Source organism: Bactrocera oleae, chromosome 3, assembly GCF_042242935.1.
Source record: "Bactrocera oleae isolate idBacOlea1 chromosome 3, idBacOlea1, whole genome shotgun sequence".
NCBI lineage: Eukaryota > Metazoa > Arthropoda > Insecta > Diptera > Tephritidae > Bactrocera > Bactrocera oleae.
This window is the reverse complement of record NC_091537.1, coordinates 2,150,507-2,174,247: the sequence shown is the minus strand read 5'-3', so window position 1 is coordinate 2,174,247 and position 23,741 is coordinate 2,150,507. Positions and strand designations below refer to the sequence as shown.

The window sequence follows — 23,741 nt, the reverse complement described above, 5'->3', positions numbered from 1 at the left end:
TATATTTGTAATTAATACACTTACCATGCGCATATAAACAAACAGCTTCGCGCTTACGTGAAACGTAAAAAGAAAACAAAAAACAAAAAATAAAAAATACGTTTTCAGTGGAGAGCGTCTCATTTACTCATCGCGGTGGTTTCCTCGGCGCCTCATTTGCTAACAATCGCTTTTAGTTGGACCGCTTGACGGCGCTACACTTCAGTTTCGTTTTAAAGCGCAAGCCGATCGTTTGCTTTTAATTTACGAGTGAGTGTGTGAAAAGTAAAAGTTTTAATTGGAATACACGGCAGTAAATAATACACATATATGTTAAACACAATGAAGTCCTTTTCGCTGTTCGCCGCACTGTTGCTGCTTCTGGCTGCATTCGCCACGTTGACTCAGGCTTCGTTTTGTCCTTGCGATCTCACGCAGAAAGGACAAATATGCGGCTCCAACGGTATAACGTACAAAAATCGTTGCGAGTTCGAGTGCACGCAAAAAGACTACAAAAAGCTGGGCCGTAAGTTGAACATTGCGAAGACGGGTCCCTGCGATGCGCCACTTAATTAGGGGTTGGCGAGAGGAGTGGCACATTGAAAGGCAGATGGTTACAGGTGAAATTGGCAGCTGACGAAAACGTTGGGTGAGAGTGCGGTGGCAGGAAGTCTACAGGAAGCATTGGTGTTTTTACGGGAAATTGAGTGAAAGGAAGTTGTGCCCTACGCATTACATATACAATAATGTTCGCGGCACCAGTAAAGTGGTGCACACATATGCACATGTAGTTTTAGATATCTTGAGATTTCGAGCACTTTTCGTGTTTATATCATCAATTATAAATTTACTAATAAATAATTACTAAACTTGCTGAATCTTGCTTTTCTTTAATGTAGCAAGTCATGGCACTTGTTAAAATTTAATAATTTTAAGCATAATCGTTATAAAGCTGCAATAAAAAGCGTTGAATGCGAAAATGTCTTCCTGTGGCGTCTTAATATTAACGATTCCCTTCGGATTTCAAGTGAATATGCGCTAAAAATGACGGTGAAATGTTCTCTTGTGCATATGAAACCGAAAATTATGTCAAAAAATAGTGTTTAATCCATCCATTATCCATCATCTATCCATATATTAGTAGTTTCCACACTACAGTCTCTCGTAAGAATAGAATTTCCAGCAACACGCTTTTTGCTTTTCACCTTCTAATTGAGTTGTTGATGAATGATTTTTGTTTGACTTGTTTTTTGTTTTTAGCTGTGAGTCTCCATTGCGTATTGCTGGCTTTTAAGGCGTGTCACTTATTAACATGTACATAGATACAAGTATATACACATCGCTATATATACGAGTATACAGCTATTGTGTGCTCTCCTTGCATTAATTTATTATGTTACGCTTTGATTTTGTTGCATTTGTTTTTATTAAGTGACGGAGGTCAATCAAAGCTTAAAATAAGTAAACAAACTACTCGTTAATTGAGCTTCGTTTCGCTTCGGACGTTCGCTTGGCTGCGTATTCAGCACAATTTCTGGGAGTGTACACTTTTGTTGCGTTCTTTGTTTGCCTCGTGCATATTTTAATTTTGAGTATAAGTAAATGTTATTACAGTTAATGAATCTGTTTTCTTTTGTGCTGTGTCTGCGCTTTACTGTGAGTTCTTGTTATCAGTGTGTCGTATTATCTGTAACTGTAAGCATAAGTTCAAATTTTTGTTCGGAGGTAAGAAGCATCATGGCGAGCAATCAATAAAAAAATTGAGCTAAATTGCACAGCGTGGAAAAATTACAGAAAATATAATTTTTCCCCTTATTATGTTGCCAGCTAGCAAAATTATGCACTTATATAGTTTTTTGACATTAGATTATAAATTATTGTAGGTATATATTCATAGAAAATAATTAACCCAAAAGCAAATATTTATTAATTGGTTTATTTATTAGAAATATTAGTAAATATTACTGTATAATAACACAAATAATATAAAAATATGGCAACCAAAAATTTCTCTGCCAATTTTGAGTTTCTAAATTTTATAAAATAATATAAACAATATATGTACAATAATCGAGAAATTATTAACTTACGTACGATTTTGTTTCATACATTTTGCTTTGATTTTCTTTCATAATTTTAAACAACAATATTTCCAAATTTTCCAGCAAATTGGTGATCCATAACAACTTATCAATTAAGTCCTTTAATATTCCAATTTTAAACTCAATTCCTAGGGTTAATGTAATAATAAACTAATTTCATAGTTTACCAACATATATTTCACCTCAAATTTCTCTAAATTTTCTGCGAAGCGTCTTTCGTCGGCTTTTTGCGTTACGATGCCAAGTCGATACTGTTTATTTATGCATTCAATGGCTCACAAGCCGCAAACCACAAATTGAAAAGCCTTCCATAAAACATTGAGTCATCAATCTATCAAGCTGAAGCAGCAACTACGCTATGCTTCACAAGATAAATAAACTTTCAATGACGTTTCGTAGCAACAAGAACCTGCGACACTGTACGAAGACAATCTACCGTATATTAATACTTTCATTCGAATTCCAAGAATTGTGATTTATAATTGAGTAATTTCTTCATCAAGCCAAGACACAAACAATATGAACAGATGACCACAGAAAGCCTGTGCCACCAAGATTCAATAAAGCTTTCTCTTGGAAAATTCAAATGATGTAGAACCGTGCGACAACAGGTACTCACACATTTATACTTATGTACAAGTATGTACAGCCAGACAATGTCGACCGACTTTGAGTTTTGTTGTTGTACACCAAAAGTATAGGTGCGCAAAATTGCTGAAATTTACATTTTACCGACTGTCAGCCTATTTAAATGTGTTCTGGTGCGTGTGCTGTGTGCGGGAAAAGGGTATAAATTGTTGAATTCACATCAAATGCCCAAATTAATATCCTTATCCTTACACAATTCAACTGGTATTTTCAATGTTGCGTGCTGTATAAGCTTGATTGCATTTCGAATATTTGAACAACAACAATGAAAGAGGTGCAAATTGCTTGCGTGTAGGCTTAAGCGCCTTATTATATGCTAACATTTGAAGCAAAACTTTAGTATGCGTTTGGTAGACACAATTTAATTGGTAACGCTTGGATGCATATGATAGTGACTTTTTCATTTTCGGATATATTCGTTGTAAGTAAACTTTCTTACTCTTTGTTTTTGGTTGCTCGTGTCGATAATGCATGTAATATGAAAATAACTCAAGGCTAGTGAAAATAATAAAAGGGAATGAAATGAGAATACTAACGAAAAATCGGTGTACACTAGCATTGTATACTATATTCACACATAAAAAGCACGTTCACGTATGCGAATGCGTACTTGAAGCACTGGTATGGCATATTAATACCCTGTAGGAAATATTTCAACTAAGTAAAGATTTTTTAAACAAAAATTTGGTATATGCGTACATACTTATTATAGCTTTAGCAGAATTCTATGCTAAGTACAACATGAGTAGTGAACTTGTGCAATTTGTGGAATTTGCGACCTGAGCATACAACTTTTTTAATGATAAAATAGATATATTGAAAGCTAACGGCCAAATCCGATATTATTTTTATTTATGAGACATTTCACACCAGCTGCTCAATACACTGCCGTAAACTTATGATAATAGGATAATGCGTTATTTTCGCACAGTGTTTACGCTCCACTCTAGACTTCGCTTATATACTTGCATATATCTTACTAAATCTACGTACAAGTATATATCATAGCATATACATAAAGTTTATCTGTAAACGCATTGGCATATTTACTCGTATGTACATATATGCAGCATATATAAAACTTCTCCCCTCTTGTGCGCTTATCTTTAAAAGAAATTATTGGAATCTTAAACGAAATGCTTCTTCGAGTAAAGGAAATAAAATTGCGAGTCACAAAAAGATAGCATCAAAACCTTAACATACAAACATGTGCTTTCTGAAATGCGTTCTCGAAGAATATATATTTCGTGTCTTGCTTTGTTGCGAAAGGGCCAAAACATGTGTTACTTGCGTTAAGCGCAATATTTGTGAAACACATGTGGAGACAATGTAAGCGTTGGATAAGTGCATCTACGTTGCTTGCGCAGTTGGCTATTTGATTTTGCATTTGTATTGTACCACACAATATGTATTGTGATCTTCCTACAATGAAGTCTTCGAGTATTTTGATATGTGGTTGTGCTATACTTTTGGTTTATTGCGGGAATAGGGTTTTACATTGGAAAATTTTGTAAATAAAAGCGAATGATCGACACTAAGAAAGCTTTTGGAACTTGCTGGTGACCTACATTTTTAGTAGGGTGAATATAGACAGAAGCAAAGCACAGATTTTCGTACTCAACTAAGTCCGCCTTTCTCTTTGAAGGATATATATATGTTTACTGATCTAACCGTGTAAATATATAAAAATATAATTCCAAGAGGTATTCAAACGCCTACCTGCACCTCAGCATGTCATGAACATCTTCGCCAAAGAAGCGCTTACTAACACTATTACCAACAAAAACTACTTGGTCTAAGGTCTATAGCTCGCTTCAGCGGCAGCCGAGCTGCTCATAATTACTATAATGATTGCCATTTTATCATCATCAGTCATCATTATCACTTTATGGCTATTACAAGCTCATTAAAGGCCCCCTTCAACACTATCACCTTGTGCATTCGTTGAACGCATAATAGAGTTGCTGCTATGCCAGTTATGGGGTCGCACTTATACATACTTACATACACACATCTACTCCAGTCAACATTAGCAGATTGCTAAAGTCACCATCTTAACGGTTTTTGGCTTGCGAAGAGCACAGGGAAAGCAGAGTCTTGAAGTGCGTCAACTACGTCTTACTTCCTTTACGCCTTTCACCGTAATATACACACTTTCGCTGCCGTTGGCAATTCACACATTAACCTCGTTCTTTAAGGTTCGACGACATCGCCACCACTACTTGCTATTCAGCCTAAGCTATCCAGCCTACTTAAAATGCAGTTACCTCATTTGGGGTATGACGCAGCTTCTTCCGACGCTTTCATTCTCCTCATTCACTTTTTATTCTTGCGGCAGGCAGCGAGAAGCAAAGTTCGTTTGTATCCTTTTCCGCAGCTCACGTCTTGAACTGCTCCACTAATTTGCGAATGCGTTGGGAATCGTGAATTGGTGGGTATTGGTGGTTGTGGTAGTGCAGTTGAAGCGGAAAACTGAAAGAGATGCTTGGCGGTGGAGGCGCTGGTTTATAACAAAATTATGAGCTGTGAGAAAATTCTCATTTTAATTACACAGAGCACACTTGGCGGGCTATATGTATACCGCTACACTTTCTAAACAGTAAATATGTATGTATGTATATGCTTTGCTTATGTCTGCCAGGGTGTTCAAGTGTAAAAGCCCCTTAGAAACTATAAAGAAATTCAGGATTTTAGGGCGCTGAAAATATGTACTTGCAATAACTTTGACTGCTTTTGTTGCAGCTGTTGGCCTTCTTGCAACAACTGCGTTAGAAATATGGCCGAGTGTAAAAGTTATATGGTGCATATTGCTTTGTCAGGAAGTATACAAAGTTTTACCAAAATAAAACTGAAGTAATTCCTTCAACTGGTCAGCGCAGTAAAACAGGCGAGCTTAGTGCAATAAAAAATCGTTTCATTTGAAAAAAATGTTCTGCAAACTGGACAAATATTATAAATTATATTTTTATGCAATAATGTCGCAGAGATAAGAGAATTCTATATTATTTGTGTATTATAAATAGCTTTTAAAATCATAAAACGGATATGTTACTCTTTCAATAAATATAATGTCGATTATATCATATTTAATTGCCAAAAAAAATTTGCATCAGTCACTGAACTTCTGTTTGTCATTTGCCATAAATATAAAAATAAATTTTTAAACTGTAAAAGTTAATGCAATAAATAAAATTATATGTCGAAAGCCACAACTACACAAAGCAAAACCACTACACTTTATCTACTGAGCATTCTCGCAAAGCAAATTTTAGCACATTAATAATGAGAGCAAGCGGCATGGAGAGCCACGTAAAAAACCCAATATTATTTTAGCAATAACAAAGAAAGCACGGCTGAATTTATTAAATATAGCGGCACAGCGCTGAATCGGCAGTTTTGTTGCTGCCATTGGCGGAGAGAGTCATTTTAGTGAATGCGGTGCTGCTGAACACGATCAACGGTAATTCTTTCTGTAAGTATATAGATGCAGTTATGCAGTTATAGTGGGACCAAGATGCACTTGGGCATGAGCTGAATAGCAACAGCATCGTCTCTGCGGCACGCACTATTAAAGGTGTGTACTGAGCTGATTGCCTCACTGTCTGTAGATGGCTCTAGCCTAGAGTACTGTGCTTAGAGATAGGGATCGATGTTGCGTATTGCACATTGCTAAAGTAATTTTTATTTCCGAGCGCAAAGGCACACAAAAAACTAACCAAAAATAATTCTTATAATAAGAACAAACATAAAGCTGTGATAAAAATTTGTGTTCTTTGCTACGAAATCGAATTTACGTGTATTTGTGTTCGTTATAATGTTTTATAATTGTTTGGGGCTTAATGCCCTATTGCTGTTTTTCACATTTTGCTTGCTTCTGCAATATGCGCAAATGTCGGCAGATGCGGCTATAACACCAACTCAAATGTCCAGCACCGAAAGTGCCAATGAGGAATTGAAAGCGCCTATGCAATCAAATGATATGAAGATGATGGCGGTGGCAAAGGAAACCAGCATGCGAATGTCAGAGATGATGAACGATGAGTCTATGCCAAAGGAACCCGAAACCCAAACAGGTACGGAGACTACAGCGAGCGACAAAATGGACAGCACGGAGAAAGACTGGTGGAAACACATGATACTCTATCAAATCTATCCGCGTTCTTTTATGGACAGCAATGGCGATGGTGTGGGAGATTTGCAAGGTGAGTAAAATAGCAGATTAATTGAAATGGGGCTAACAGCAGTTAAATCTCTTTTTTGCAGGTATTATCATGAAGCTACCTTATCTCGCTGAAACTGGTATTCAGGCCGTTTGGCTGAGTCCCATTTTCAAGTCACCCATGGTTGATTTTGGCTATGATATATCTGATTTTAAAGAAATCCACTCGGAATACGGTACAATGAAAGATATGGAAATGCTGATAACGGAATCGGAACGTTTAGGTAACTGTTAAATTTGATAACGTTAATGGTAGAACAGTTTTAAATGTTTATTTTGACACATGCTTTTCAGGCATTAAAATTATTATGGACTTTGTGCCGAATCACACTTCAAATGAAAGTGTGTGGTTTGAGAAGTCAGTCAACAAAGAAGACGGTTATGAAGACTACTACATTTGGGCTGACGCTAAATTGGATAAGAAAGGCATGAGAATGCCGCCAAATAATTGGGTAAGTGGGCAGCTTCAGCAATGAAACTTCTTTTGAAACTGTTTTCTATTGCGAAACAACTTGATTACTGATAAAATTGTGGTATTACTCGACAGCAATCTGTATTTTACGGCTCTGCATGGACATGGAATGAGAAGCGCAGTCAATACTATCTGCACCAGTTTACGGCAGCTCAGCCAGATCTAAACTTCCGCAATCCCAAAGTGGTCGAGGCTATGGACGAAATCTTACATTTCTGGTTGGAAAAAGGTGTTAATGGCTTCCGCGTCGATGCTGTCAACCATCTCTTCGAAGACGCAAAGCTACGTGATGAGCCACTAACCGGCAAAACCGACGATATGAATTCCTACGAATATACCAAGCACATTTATACCAAAGATATGGTATGTAAAACTATATTTAGTGCAAATGTTAAGTGTTCATGCATCTAAATACATTTACTTACAGCCGGAAGTACTGGATATGTTGCAGCATTGGCGTAAACTAATGGACGATTACACCGCTAAAAAAGGTGGTCCCACACGCATTCTCATGACCGAGGCATACGCCGATCTGAAAACACTCATGGACTACTATGAAACGAAAGATGGCAAACGCGGAGCAAATTTCCCATTCAACTTTAATTTCATTACCGATTTGGATGAGAATTCCGATGCGCGCGACTATGTGTTCAACATTCAGAAGTGGTTGACATATATGCCACGTGAACACACAGCCAACTGGGTCATGGGCAATCACGATAATATGCGCATGGCCACCCGTTTCGGTCCGAAACGTGTCGATGCTATGCATATGCTGATGATGACGCTGCCTGGTGTAGCGGTCACTTACAATGTAAGCGCGAGCGTGTAGTGTTTGACGAGCACATTTAAAATAATTTGGTTGCTGCTCTCTTTTTAGGGCGAGGAAATTGGTATGCAGGATTATCGTGATATCAGCTGGGAGGACACTGTGGATCCGCCTGCGCGCAATGTTGGGCGTGAAAAGTACAAACAAGTGTCTCGTGATCCGGAGCGCACACCCTATCAATGGAATACGCAAAAGAATGCCGGTAAGAATAAAAGCTGAGTGAGAAAATATACCGCCTGTTACAAACATATTTTGTTTTTGCTGCCAGGCTTCTCTACTGCCGAAAAGACATGGCTACCCGTCCATCCAAACTACAAAAATTTAAATCTCAAACAGCAAAAGTCTGAGAAGAGTCACTACTCGGTATATAAATCATTAATCGAGTTACGTAAGATGCCGGCACTTGTCAAAGGACGCTTCCACGCAGAGGTTTTGGATCGCGAGGTCTTTGCTTTCGAAAGGTAATTATTACATACATATTTTACATGTTTCTTCTCTAAGTGCTTAATCCCAAAATCACTTTGATAACGCATCCAATATGTATTTCTGCAGGGAGCTGAAAGACGACAACTCTATCATAACTGTCATCAATATTGGTCCACGCGCTCGCGCTGTCAATTTGACCGAAGTCTTCGATCTTAAATACCAACAGAAGTTGACTGTGATGGTTGCTGGCTCCAAGTCTACACATGAAACTGGGTGAGTTGCGACATTTCAGAGATTTGCTTACGCTTTTACTAACCAAACCCATACTCCTTTGTGCAATTCCAGTAAAGCGCTTCCCGCCGAAGCTGTGCCATTGGCACCCTATGAAGGGCTCGTTTGCATGCTAGAGTGAATAAAACGGCTGATCTTTCTTTGTTAATGTTTTTTTTGTTTTACACTAAACATTTGCCATTATAAGTTTAATTATGAATGGGTTTTTATTAATGTAACAAGCTTTATATCACATTATGTGAATAAAAGAACCTCGCTAAACTAAAAAAAGTGTTTTAATTGTATAACATTATGTTTACTGGTAATTACAGAGCAATTAGAAAGCTAATAAAATTTAACAAATTGTTTGCGATCTCGTAGTTTAATACACTTGCACCTGTCGCACGAGCAGCTCGTCGAAATGCGTCTTGTGGCAAGCAAATCATAAAATATTTAAGTTTCTTAATAAGTCTGCTTTTCGTTGAAAGCTTTTAGAAGGCAGCCAATTTGAACATTTACATACTTGGCAACGCCTACAGCGCCAATGCTTAAACTTAATTAATTGTTGCGATTAAACCGAAACAGCAACTGGCGGTGCGGCGCAGTGAGTGGTGTAAGACTTTTCTGTTTGCAATCTAATTGTGATGACGTAACACATATATGCATGTAGTGGGGCTGCGCCGAAAGGCTTGGCAGTCAACAAAATGCTACAGGCATAACAAATGACCGAAAGTGTAAAAAATTTATACTCGCAAACAAATGTGCATCGAATGCCATAACAACAACGTCAGGCGCGTCAGTGCGCTTTGCCTGCGTCTCCGTAATGTCTACGGCAATGATTTGCAAATTGCTTTTATTTTAACTGGCTGGATTCTAGATTTATTTGCGCCGAAAAGTGACACTCTAATTGATTGCTACGCTAGAGTCTGTGTAGCTCCTGCGTTTGCTGCACGGTGACCGCGTTTAAATCTGAAGTCGTATTAAGTACTTCAGGCAGTGTTAGTCTGTCATAATATTGCATGTTCTAATAGTAGCAAGGGATTTAAAAGAAGCAATGCTTCGCAAGAGATTAATGAAATTTTTAGTAGGGCTTTTAAATAATTGGGTTTACAAAGCTTCAGAATTATTGCCATATTTTTTGGGCTACGCTATGCAACCTAAGCATGTAAAAAAGAAAGCCGAAGTGCTTTTACAAATGTTAAAGACTTCAAGCAGGTTTCAATTAGTCTCTAGATTAGGAATAATTTTATCATTTAGTCATTCAAATATCATGTTTACATTTATGTTATTAATAATATTTTGAAAACTGTAAAAACCAATAACTAATCATTATATCTTAATTTTGTATTAAATACTTTTTTGAAAGTTGACGCTTTTAAATGACCTCATGATTTTTATTTTGAACCCATCATTGCTTACATACAAGTATATATTTAGTTGTAACTTAAATATTCATGAATCCATCAAATATTTTTTAAATGTAAAAGCAGTGGCACTAATTAAAGATATAAAAGTAAAATGAATATAGTCAATCTGAAAAATTACACTTCAATTAATCATTTATGTTCTATAATAAAAACTGGTATGACTGTGAGTCGTGTTTCATGCGAATAAGTTATTGTTAAATGGATTGTACAATAATAAAAAACTAGTAACGTCAACTTCGGTAGCACCAAAGCTATAATACCCTTCACAAATACAAAAGATACTTGACAAGAACTTGATTTTATATATATGCTATAGTGATTCGATCTAAACAATCTTTTCGGATATTGCATTATTGCCTTAGATAATAATGCATGCCAACTTTAAGGAAAATATCTCGTGAAATAAAAAAGTTTTCCACGCAAGCACATGATTCCGATCGTTCAGTTATATTACAGCTGTATGCTATACTGGTTCGATATCGGCTTACTGACATATATAAGAACGTGTGCCAAATGGACATGGCTAAATCAACTCAGCTCAGTATATATTTTATAGCGTCTCCTACGTTTCTTTCTGGGTGTTACAAACTTCATGGCATACTTAATATAGCCTGTTCAGGGTATAATAATAGCAATAAGACGAAATACCACATCTACAAATATATATATGTACATACATATAGTATGTAATATAAGACTGTAGTGTTTAGTGGGATTTAGATACTTTTATATCACTATTAGAAAGATGATGGCAGCTTTAATGACTAATTCAAAACACTAACGCTTATTTATGATTTTTTTTAAATATTTTATAATATTCACAAGAATTTCGTTGTGGCATTTATACATATACAATCTGCTCCGTATGAGCAAATTCAATACACAAGCATGTCAAAGACGTCTATAAACGCTTCACACCCGCCTAGGTGGCAGACGTTAAACGCAATTAACTGAAAGACCGCACACAAAATACTTCAATTAAATATATTAAGTTAGAAAAAATGTCTTTTGCTCTTAATCATCTCGTAGCATTCAGTTGAGTCACAACGCCACATTCCAGTTGAATCCGTATGAAGGCATTGTTTTTGACATCACCACACCTGCGGCCATGGGCCGCGACAACACCGCCATAGCGTGAGTGGAGCGCAAACTTTTATTTCTTTTAATAAAGTTTATAATAAGATTTAATTTTGCTTTAATGCACCATCTTTTAACAGTTACAGACGCACCGTTGTCAGATTGTTAATTAAATCGGTGAGTATAATTTTGGTGGCACTGCTCGTACGGCAGACATCGACAAAGAAATGGACCCAGCTGCGTTGCTGGAATCGAAGTGACAGGCGAAATAATGAGCGAAGATTTCGAGGGTAAAATGTTTTTGTTTTTCATTTATTTTGTTTTTTTGTTATTTTTTGGCTGTTGGCGTTGATAAACTTAATTTTACGCAGTTTTGATTTTATCATTAAGCCAACGCTGACAAATAAGGGAGGGTAACTGTTTTTTGATAAAATAGCTTATACGAAGGTCTTGATTTCATTATTTGTCAAAATTCAATTAAGTGTGCTAAATACACACACATACTAAGAGAAACAAACCAAATATGAAGTTAATAAGCAAATAATTTTATTTTCATATTTAAGTGATCATTTATGTATATGGATATGTGTTATGAAATTGCAATTAAGTTTGAGGAAGATGTAAATTGGGTTTATTGTGTTTACGAGTGATTGCACAAATTCAATACTAACTGCTCAGAAAATAAGAAATATGCTCTAATTTTCAAAACTTCAATTAAATTGCATTGGTAAACAGCCAGAAATAATATTTGATTTAAATTTGCCTAGTTTAAATTATTATTATCTTTGATTCGCGGAAAACAGCTTTCGTGAAAACAATTACCTTTGGTTATCCCTAAACATCATTAAAGTAAAATATCGCATATCCTTACCTGTAATGAGACAAAAAATGAATTGCAATTAGTGGAGTCAATCAATCAGTTTAATATTAACAAATTTAATTAGTGCGAATTCAATATTTTATATAAAAATATATATAATAAATAATAAATTATTTTAAAATAATTTATTTGTACAGTTTTCTTATAAAAATAATAATTCTTGCACTATTGAAAACTCTTTGATCCAAGTACTGCAATAAAAAATCATTTTCTAATAATGATTATTATGTTTATAACAATTAAATGCTTCAAGAAATGAGTCACTGCTAAGAAAACATGAAAATATGAAATTATATTATACCATGCGTAATTATAATTATATTTTTAAGTGCTGCTTACCACAAAATTAAAAAAAAAATATTATAATATATTATTGTATTATTTATATTATATTTTTGAGTTAAAACTATAACAATTTTTTTTTTTTTAATTAATTAATGCTCTAGAAAAAATTAACTGATTTCCTTATACGATAGAGCTATAAGCATGTAAACATTAAATTTACACGCATCATAAATATTTCAATAAATATGAAAAAATACAAACCTGCCAATACTTCGCAATTATACGACTCAAAAGAAGAAATTTAAAAATAACATTGTTATACTGAGGCACCTTTGTTGTTAATCATAATAAACAATAATTGTGCGCAGTGTGTGTGTCTACCAATTCTTCTTATATATGTAAATTGCAAGACACTTAGATATTTGAAAATTCCATTAAAAACGGTAATGTTGTTACGGCAAGAATAACAGCACAAACAAGCGCCGTACATCAGTAGTATTTTACTGAAATTTACACAGAGTAACACAAAAGCGTTTGGGTTAACGAAATTGACGGTGAGTGGCTGCGCGAACATTGTTTCTGGCGCTGCACCAAATGCATCAAATAAAAAATCGCCCGCTTTATTGTATGTGATCACGAGTACTAAAAAGGGCAAGCAATAGGAAACTGTTACAATGCATGCAAACACACACACACACACATAAGTATGTAGACAGTGACAATATTGCAAGTAACCTTCGTTGACTTTCAAAGACTTTCTCCTTAAGGCGCTATTATGCGAAGGAGTGCAAGTCGAGACGTGCGCCATTAACAATGCACGTTTAAGAACGTTATGTTGGCTGCGCACACATATACATACACACCGACTCATTGGCAGTTGCCGCTGTTCGTATTTAACTGCAATATTCTTCAAGCGAGTAACAAAAGCTGCCATAATAAATGAGAAAAAATGCCAGATAAAGCGGAAAAATAAGAAGAGAACTAGAAGAATGCGTTGAGCAAATAGTTGTGTGCTCGAAATTGTGATGCAGCGGTGGGGCGGTGAATTTCAATCACGCACGCGATTTCATCACGTCTCAACGCTATCATGCGCTAACTCACTTATGCGCACAAGTGTCTGTGGAAGAATGATGCATGCCACATCTACTGAGGTGAGCGGTGTGGCATGCGCTGCAAGAGCGGATGTGTAGTGTATGTGTGTGTGAGTTGTACGGCTGAGTGTTGAGCAAAATTAATTGGCCACTGTTGTCGTATTCGTGCAAGGCATGCCGAAAATTGCATTTGTGCCACGAAAGGATGCGCAAGAGCACAAGCGGCAAGTCAAGTCCGTTATTGTCGTGCAGCAATATGCGCATACATGCGTGTTCTCCGGCATGATGGCATATTTTGTCGTCTTTCGCCTCAAAGTGCGCAGTTGACATTTGTGGTGGCCACTTGACAATAGAGTTCATTCAGCTTTGTCAATGTTGCCAACAGACGTTGCAACACATTATATAACGTCATAGGAGGTTTACGCTAGCCACCGTATTGCATAAGCTATTTCGTGTCTACTTGTATGTAGTTATCTGTAGATTCCCGAACATTGTTGCTGTTTTAGTGTCATTCGCCTAAGGCTATGTTGCAGGTTAACTTAGTGCAACAACACGCGTCACTCGCATTGCCTTGAAGCGGCTTTGGCTAACTGCAACCTCTTGTGTTGATAGTGATTAGCGGTGCTGCTGGTAATGAAGTTGCTGGATAGGCGCCTGTTTGTGATTGCCAGTGCTTTGGTTATTTAGTTGCGGCTATTTGTCACCATCTGTCGCATGGCCTCCGGCAAACCAAAACAGCAGTGTTAAACGAGTGAGTTAAGGTAGGGCACTTAAAAGCACTCGCAGGATTACATAATTCTATTAGCTAGATAAATATAAATTGGTTATAAAGGCTCATGCTTTTTCGAATAAGTTTTGATGTGTACAGAGATGGTTAGATTTTTTGAGAGAGAAAAAACTACTCAAGCACATTACTTTCGCAGTTTTCATAAAAGCTAGGGGCCTGCAATATCGAATGCAACAATAAATATATGCAATGCATTTTATGGTAAGTAAACGAAGCTAGGTTTATTCGTTAAAGATACAAAGTCACGGAATACTCTTTCTCCTCTTAGGAAAGCATACGCCTACACCCTGTGGGAAAAAGGAGTTACACAAAGATCCTGCTATATAGGAAGCTTTTGTGGCGGCCAGACATAGAGAAAATACTATTGGAACGAACCACTAAAAGTAATATGGCTCTATGAAACCATAGTTAAGTCGATATGGTTTTAAATAGTATGTATGATGGGGGACTATACTTGATAAGCAGCTGCACCTAGAGAATGAACGTAGTAAGCTTTCTACGGACGAATAGAAATTTAGGAGGAAGTTGGGACGTGCAGTCTGTTGTTGGGAGCTCTATAGTTACCAGTTGCTAATCCCATGAAGTGTCTATAAAGCAGAGGTGGCTTCCATTAAGGTTGCAGTAGGTAAACTTTTTTGCAGGGGCGCTTCCTTCAGAAAGTTTGGCATTTCCGCCGATATCAGAGCGTCAATGCAGATTTTGAGTTTCACTTAGGAAACAGTGCGAATTACTGCTGGGTAAACTCTTATATGCAATGTAAATTTACAATTATATGTGTTAACTCTTGGTGTTTGGAACCGGCTGGTGTATATGGTAGAAGTACGACAAACACACACATGTGAAAATACATGCATATATGAGGAAATTAATAAACACAGACATTGTTGTTCATTGGAGTGTCGAAACACTTTGCCATTTACACCTTAACTTTCGCCACTGGCAGGGTCTTTTAATTAGTTCATGCAAGCAGAAACCAGTAGAATTTACGAGCCTACCCTGGACATATTGGCAGTTTGGCGTCGCCTGTAGGTGCGCTTTATAGAAATAAGTACATAAGTATGTGAGACAGGCACCAGCTGTAACTGAACTGTGGGTGTTTTGACAAGTGAAAGAGAAAGAGAGAGAGTTACAAGCTGTTATAGAATTTTATAGAGCGCCACGTCTGAACTGTCTAAAAGCAATTTGAGTTATGCGTTTGTAAGTGTTAACTTGTCGTTAAGCAAGTATGTTAATAATATGTCATAAAACTATTTTTTCACTAACTAGAAAGCAATAAAGTAGAATTTAATAAAGGAATTAAATAAATTATCCGCTGTTATAGTGCACATATATCATTCAAAATTCCACCTACTTAATACCAAGAAAGAAAAACGGCTTTTCTTTAATTTCCATTACCTAAGTGGAATTCCATATATCAAATATTTCAACAGCGACTCGCATAAATTACTGTCAAGGGTGTATGTATACTCAAATACTTGCGTAAATAATTTTTTCTACGCTTATATACATACATACATGTATCATATATGTGGAAGTAAATACTCCTATAAAGAGTCTGGCGCCGGTACATCTAGTCAGGTGCCTTGGAGCATGTGCGTTATAATGAAAAGATGTCGAAAAATTCGAATTTCATCGTCAACAGCTGTTAAATGTGCGTAATTTCAATAAGCATTTTAACTTCACTTTCAGCACCGCTTCTCACACAACACACTTCATTTCAGCGTGTTTTACATTTTTTCCCCAGCTATACTTGGGTATGCAGCGAACTCAGTTAAGAGCCATTATATTCCTTTATTACCTTACGCTCGTCCTTTTCTTTGCTCCTACTCACATTTCCCTTTCATGTGAGCTTATTTTTCTACTTACTTATCTCTTTATTTTATTTTAGCCGTTAGATTTTACGTTACTCTCTCACTCGATGCTCCGTTGTCAATCGTAACGTTTGTCTGACAGGCAAATATATCCTTATACGTATCCAATTCGCCATCCCACCTTTGCCGGTGGTCGCAAATACAGTTGTTTCTCCGCTTCGTCGCTGCTCTCTGTCATTTCCACTGTGCGTTGCGCCATTTACAGCAGCGTATGTTATTTCCTTTATAACGAGTGTTTTTTGAGAAAATAATGAAGGAAAACAATAACAAAAAAGTAATTCAAATAAAAATAAAAATAATATACGCACATATGGCAACTCAGTGTGCCTCAACTCAGTTGCATATACAAATACAAAGTGTGCTACATATAAATGAGGGCTCTTCAAGACACACACTTACACATATATGTATGTGAGCTTGCGACCAAAACTCACGCAAATTGCTGCAACTTCAACAATAAAATTCTTTAAATTATATTTTGTGCATATTTAGCTGAAAATCCCACAAGGGCTTCATACTCAAATCTAGGATGGCAGACCGAAGCGATGTAAATGTGTTTGAAAAAGGTTGTTAGCAGTTCAGTGATCCTAACTTATTACACAAAACCGCAACTTGTGTGTTCGTGCAGCTTTACGCTTCTTCGAATTTGTGTGTGTGCAGGTTTTTTTTTTGTTGATGCTTGAATCCTTTGTTTTTGAATGCACGATTTGTGTGTCCCCAACGTGCCTGTGGTAATAAAAAGTGACAAGGGCAGCCAGTCAATGACAGCAACAACAAAGTCGAAAACAAAGACCACGATGGAGCTTTGTGTGAAAAAGTTCTGCAAAAGCGTATTGCCCGGCTGCCGTATGTCTGCATGTCGGTGTGTGAAATATTAGACTACAATAATACAGTAGTACTTAATTATTCAAAGACATCGCTTTCTCGTTATTTTGGGTATTCATGTCAGTAATCAAAATAATCACATATTTGGGTTGGAAGCCATACTAACTCAAAAGGTAGCGTCCTTTTCGAATCACATTTTCTGAGCACAATTAGTATTCGTATTAACTTATTTTATGAAAGAGATTCAGAGATTTAATGGAATGAGTAAAAATGAAATAATCTCAGTTGAAGCTTAAAAAGGTCCTGACTACACCAGAGCTGAATTATAACCAATAATCTTGAATGGTTGACAAAGTATTCAAAGTAATGGGCTATAAATTAGTAATGGGCAAGGCATTGCAATTGTTCGTAGCTTACTCTTAGTACAGTAATGAGAAACATCATCGCAAGCTAATGAGGTAAATTTAAATTTATTTTCGGAGTTTTGAGAGAATGAACGTCGAAAATGTATTTAATTTCAACAGGACAGTGAAATCACTTAATCTAGAGACGCCACGTAACCGATTTTCTCCAATAATAAATCTGGAGTCCACTTAAATAGACTCTCTTTACTTTGAAACCGAGGATACAAGTAATATAAATTGACCTCATAGATTACTTAGCAAAACACCAACAGCTCGAATTTTTTTCTAAACCCAAAAATAGCAACTTGCTCAAGTGTTTAGTTAAGTTTCTACCACCAGCGAATTCAAAATTCTGATAGTGTACAAATTTACAGCTTTAGCTCCCAACACGATAGATGGAGACTTTGTTGCAAGCCTTAAAAGTGGCAGGAAAGTTTGCAGGCAGCGGCTTTGCATTGCTTTTAAAAAGCAGTGTTCGATTGGTTGTTTGCATTTATAGATCACATATAGATATGTGAGCTATAGAAATTGCTCTGCATATGTTGCTATACCTGCCAACATACACGTGAACACAAGCAGATGACAAGTAGAAAGTTCACCGAAGTGGCACTTACAGATGCAAACAAGTATTGATTTATTATAGAGTATATTCTAACGTGATTGGTTAGCACTTGGTTGGACTATTTTTACACTAACATACATACTCCATGTGCACATAAGCATATATATTATACATATGTAGATTCTTTGAAATTTATTGTAGGTTGTGGGTGCTTCAGACTGGTTGCTGCAATAACACGCTGAAATAAATATCTGATTTATAACTATATTTGTAAGATACTAACTAAATATATTAAAACGGCGCAGAAGTATAGTGTCTATAATTAAAGAGGAAAATATTGGCAATAACTATTTTGACTAAAGGAGAAAATAATCAAAATGCTTTCTGAGGTTTTGAAAAATACTATGGCAAACAAATAAAGTGTGCAGAGAAAAGGCGCTGTATTCATAAACACAACTAAACAGGAAAAATGTGTGCAGCATCTACATATCTAGTGGCAACACAAATCGGCCATAAATGTGAAAGCTAACGACGGCTTTGAACCGCATTTGCACTTTTCGATTTTTCTGTGTCATTCTCTTCGGACATTCTTCAGCCGCCATTTACTAGAAGTGGCATTTTCAGGACTTCTACTATAACAAATTGCAGTTTAATAGCATTTCAGAGATAACTATGGCAGAATTTGGCCGAGCCACTGCCGTCATTCGCTCTTTGACGGCTTCAAGCACAAGAGACACTAACTGCATGTATGTATGTGTGTGAAATGGGATTTATGCGGTCGTTGGGCCTTTCAAAAATTCGATGCTCGCATTTTTTATCATTAACCCAGTAGCAGTGTGAGCCACGTCAAAGAATGTCTTCATTTAATTTCATTTTCTTCATGCCCATAGCCGCAACAAAGAAGAATCACGCTGACAAGCAGAAAACTGAACTATGCGAAAGGAATAGCCAGCCGCTATTAATGGCGCATGTTGGCTGAGATAGCACACAGCTGCGGTCCGAGAGCAATAATACTCGAATAATGGTGACTGAGGTTTCCTGCTGATACATAGTCTGCATGAGATGCTGTTGTTGCTATTGGCTTTGGGCAAACACTGTTCATGTTGTCCTTCCATTGTCACGCCACATTAAGCAACCGAACAAGCACATTAAGAGGGTGTAGGGCGTAGAAGCGGCAAAGTAAGCAAGGGAAGGCGGGACGATGCGGTTTATCGAAGGTCGTTTGTGTAAAGCTATGCATCTAGTGCTCGATTCTATTAGACTTTCGGACAGGTTTAGCCAATAAACGCTTTTGTGTTTTCCTTTTCGCTCCACTTGGCACGCACTTTTGGGGCACAGCTGTGCGACATGAACACAAAAATCTCTATACAAATTGATTTGTGAGCGTAAGTTCAACATCTTTGCGCAACAAAACCAGGGGGGGGGGTTGTGCAGACTTTTCGAAAGGTATGTGAAAACTGGCACCTTTCTTTCGCATTTATGTTTTTGGATACGCATCATTTTATTACTTCGCTACATACCGATTTCGGCTGTGCGTGCCATTTACGGTGTATGGTTAGGATATGCTGTATTTTGGCCGGTTTGTAGCACAATACCGATGCGAAAAATTTGTTTGCATACATTCAGGCGCTTATGCCATGTATCGATTTTTTACAGTAAACATTAAAACGTGCTTAATCACATCTTCTTAAAGTATTGCTCACACTAAGTTCGGACAGCATTTGAATGCAAACGCGCCGAGCCGAGAAGCTGGGCAGACATTTGTCTTCAAGGCGAAATAGTGGCACGCGCCGGAATTCGCCCACTTTGACGTTGTCTAAAATGAGTTCTTGGCATTCACTCGTGCCGGGAGATTTGGCGACTTTACGCCTCGTTTGTTTGTCTTGAACCCCTCCAACTGGCGGACATACTCTCGTTCACTTGGCAAATACTTGTGAGTAAGTAATGGGCAAATAAAGGACGGAAATTTCCAAGCGAACCGGCGCCGATGAAATATGCAGACTTTCATGGCTAAATGAAAACAAGCCAACAACTGACAGTTGCAGCGCGGAAAAGGAAAAAATGCCATGTAGACTCTCTCGTTTAGTTTTACTTTTATGGCTAGAACCATATTTCTTAGCTTGTCAACACTGTGTAACGGTTAACGTTGCAATTATTTATGTTACCGTGTTCTGTTGCAACAAGCGGTACTTGCGGATGCTGGGAAGGATGTCGCCCGGCGGTGGCAGAAAGGTGAAACCTAGCGATCAGGATGTTGTAATCGGAAAACCGTTATTTGTATCGCTGCCCGGGTTTGCTGCTCTATTCCTGCAGGGTAAAGGAAAATGTAAAATTAGTATGATTACATCATATCTTGTTGACTATTGAATTTAATGGGAATTTCTCAAGATGCAAGTTTTAATTGACATTTTGCTGACAAAAAGCAGCTTAAGGTGCTTGGAAGAATTATAATCTAATTGAGTAAGTGGCAAAAGTGTGGGACCACTCATTTCTTTAAAAACCGCAACTCGCTGAGCAACATCACATATAAAGGTTAATAACCGGTTAAGCTTATAGAATATAATATATAATTTTTGGCAGGAATTTCGGAAACCAGTGCCTCGGTTTTTGATAAATCGATCTAAAATTTTGCATACATGCTATTCTCCCCAAGGAATCTCGCTCAAATTGGAATGAGACCGAGTTGGATCTCCATTGGCATCTTGCGTTCTAGCACTGGACCAATGAACCTCGCGTGCGGTAAGCAGGCGCTGGTCGACGGGGCGCTACTCTGCGATTGTAAGATCTTTTGAGCTAGAGTAGAACGCAGGAGATCTTCTGAAGTACTTGCCCTTAGCAAATTTCAACTTGCCGCAATCGTAGGGTTCTTACAGTACACCTTCCGATAGGCAGTCATGCGGTAAGGCTAAAAAACTTGACGGACTTACTTTTAGCGAACCAGGAGAAATTGCAGAAACTGACATTAGAAGGCTCAACAAATTTGTGATAGACTCAAAGCGCTGTGTCGAGTTGTAAGGATCTTATGTTCTAATATTATATAGAAGTTTTAGGTAATACAAGGCACCAGTGCTCTAAGCTGTTCAAGTGAGATCCCTGATAGCATCGACCTCTTAACCTAACCTAACCCAAAAAGCTGCTTATTTGATGAAATTGCTGATCTCGGACCACTATAGCGTAAAGCGGCCATACAAACTGATCAATTAAAATCATGTTCTTGTAGGGAAACTTTTTTATTTGTGAAGTTTATTGCAGCTTCGATGTAACGGAAGTTCACGTTTTTTATTTTAACAGAAAATTTTCACATTAAAACTAAATTTCAACTATCTTTGTTGGCAACGATTTTAAATTTGTATATTCTAAATCTGTTGCCATTGAAGCACTTCAAAATGTAATCTTTACAGTCGCATTTTCACAGAATTTCATTTAGAGTCATGGTTTTTGAGCGAACTTAAATCTGACCACAAATACCGCAAGTGCCACCCGGCCATCGATAAAAGGTTTTTCACTTTATTGCCGTCAATTCGAAGCAGCGTTCCTCTTAAATGCTTTTATTGCGCTTGGAAAGCGATCAAATTTCATACCTTAAAAGCATTTTCATCGTCTATAAGCGCTCGCACTGCTTCAATAAAAGCGCAGCAACAAATGTTTATAGCACTAACCGCAATCGGATGTTGTGCACAAATGGCGCTGTTTCACGTCAGCGCGCTCGTGTGAGTGTGTGTTTTGTTAAGCGCTGTTAACGGAAGTAAGTGTATTACTTGCCTGGCCTCGGTCCATGCCACACGTTGTGCAACTTTTTTATTGCTGCAAATCGTTTGCTGGATTTGCTGTTGTTACCATTATTTTTGTAATATAACGAAATGAATCTGATATTGGACACTGTGTTGTGTTAGTATGTGTTGAGTATCACGCTAAATATTTGCTTGTCATGCTTCGCTTTGAGTGACAGTGTCCAATCGTGTATTTTTGTTTTTAGTTTTTGCTGTTCACTTGTCGCTGCAGCAACAATAAGCCGATTGGTTAGCGCTCGTGGCTGATGGTTGCATTGATTGACGTTTAAGCTGCATTGCGCTTGCAGAGAATTTAATGCCATGCTGTGGTATTGACTGGTCAACCCGGATTACAACAAAAGGTTTGAATAGGAAATTATAAGTATTTATGTGGGATTATTGATTTATCTGGTCGACACGGATTAAAAACTTATTTCGCTTTTGATACGTGATATCTGTAGTTTTATTTGTTCCAATCGAGAAATTATTTTGAGAATTTCAGAAAAAGTATATGATTTACACATATATCTTTTATTATAAAAATTTTTTTTCCAGCAAAATTCTACGAATTTCTTTATAAACTAAATATTGTATAGTGAACTTTAATTAGCTTTTTAAATAAATATTTTATGCGAAACCGCTAAATTACACATAGTCGTAGAACGATTCACTTTTGACTTTTAATGACCTTCGCCTAAATTTCAAAGTAATGCTTTCAAACGGAATTATAATTTGCCCTTAAGTGATTTGTGCATTAAGCAAGATGATTTGCTCATTTACATGCATAAATTTAAAGTAACTTTTTCGCATAAGTTAAAAAGAAAAAATTATAAATTTTCCGCACAATAAAGTCGTGTTTGTGTCCACAGCTGCGAAACCCGAACGTATTCGCCGCTTCCACCTGCGCTGGCAGGTTCTCTAACAGCTGCAGTATTCAACTATTAGATGCACGAACTGTTTACAAAGCACTTAGGAACATATTTCGGAGGGCACCGGGCTGCCCGTCAAGACCCCGGCCGACCAACTGCCCATCGCCTTTGTTGTCAGCGAGGTGTCCCAGAGTGTGAACATTTGTGTACAAAAACGTGCAATGTTGGTGGTTACACATATGTATGTACGTATGTAAGTATTATATACAAGTATGAGAGTGTGCGCGGACAAACTTAGTGAAGCTGTGCAAAACTTTACAAACATTGTTTCAATAAAAAACTTCTAACTTGTCGCTTTATGCTTTAAGTGAAAGCAAAACTTGCCAACTACAGTTATGGCATGTTTGTCACAGGGACCACAATATTTTTCACGCAAACCAAAAAATATGCAACAGAGACACAACATATGCTTGTGAAATGGCAAAGGGACGTTTAGCTTACCTTTGAGAGTTGGCGTGTGCTGCTTTTCTTCCTTTGAACTTCACTTTCACTTTAATAATAATTCATTTACTTTTAGCTAAAACGCGTTTGCTGCTGCCCGTCAGTTTCTTAACCCTTAACTCCTTTTTCGCTTAGACTTTAGAAGTTTAGGAGGGTGTATATATGTATTAGAAGTAATAGTAATAGTGTCGTAAGTCTGATCTTACATATATTATATAATATTATACATGACTAAATACAACTGCTTGTTTCTCGCACTTACTTAAACAAACCCAATCCAGCACAGTCGATGTCTTCACTCGCCGAAAAATATTAACTTCCAAGTGATTGCATCGCAAATGAAGCATTATTGCAAAGCATAAAATTTAAATCAATCGCAGACCTTTCAACTTTACACATCCCCTCCCTCCACCCATCTGCTATTGGAAATGTAATTTTCTTATCTCT

The 23,741-nt window shown here is 37.1% G+C and overlaps 3 protein-coding genes across 8 annotated transcripts in view; 2 read left to right on the top strand and 1 right to left on the bottom strand.

Moving 5' to 3' along the window:
- Nucleotides 1-23,741, bottom strand: part of Pde1c (Phosphodiesterase 1c) — a 153,067-nt gene that overhangs the window by 44,683 nt on the left and 84,643 nt on the right. The window lies entirely within an intron of this gene.
- On the top strand, nucleotides 172-857 carry LOC106623098 (agrin). Its single transcript, XM_014242486.3, has one exon. The coding sequence runs from the start codon at nucleotides 310-312 to the stop codon at nucleotides 553-555; it is 246 nt and encodes an 81-aa protein (XP_014097961.1). The 5' UTR covers nucleotides 172-309; the 3' UTR covers nucleotides 556-857.
- Nucleotides 6,318-9,236, top strand: Mal-B2 (Maltase B2). Its single transcript, XM_036369383.2, has 9 exons — nucleotides 6,318-6,931; nucleotides 6,993-7,172; nucleotides 7,243-7,400; nucleotides 7,496-7,783; nucleotides 7,848-8,234; nucleotides 8,301-8,451; nucleotides 8,518-8,710; nucleotides 8,802-8,948; nucleotides 9,021-9,236. Exons 1-9 carry the CDS (start codon nucleotides 6,544-6,546, stop codon nucleotides 9,085-9,087), a joined length of 1,959 nt encoding a protein of 652 aa, XP_036225276.1. The 5' UTR covers nucleotides 6,318-6,543; the 3' UTR covers nucleotides 9,088-9,236.

Excerpts from the sequence above, each read along its gene's own strand:
- Mal-B2 (XM_036369383.2), top strand. The coding sequence starts at position 6,544 with ATGTTTTATAATTGTTTGGGGCTTAATGCCCTATTGCTGTTTTTCACA. Across the intron at positions 7,784-7,847 it reads ACATTTATACCAAAGATATG|CCGGAAGTACTGGATATGTT; the intron begins GTATGTAAAACT and ends ATTTACTTACAG. Across the intron at positions 8,235-8,300 it reads GTGTAGCGGTCACTTACAAT|GGCGAGGAAATTGGTATGCA; the intron begins GTAAGCGCGAGC and ends CTCTCTTTTTAG.
- LOC106623098 (XM_014242486.3), top strand. The coding sequence starts at position 310 with ATGTTAAACACAATGAAGTCCTTTTCGCTGTTCGCCGCACTGTTGCTG.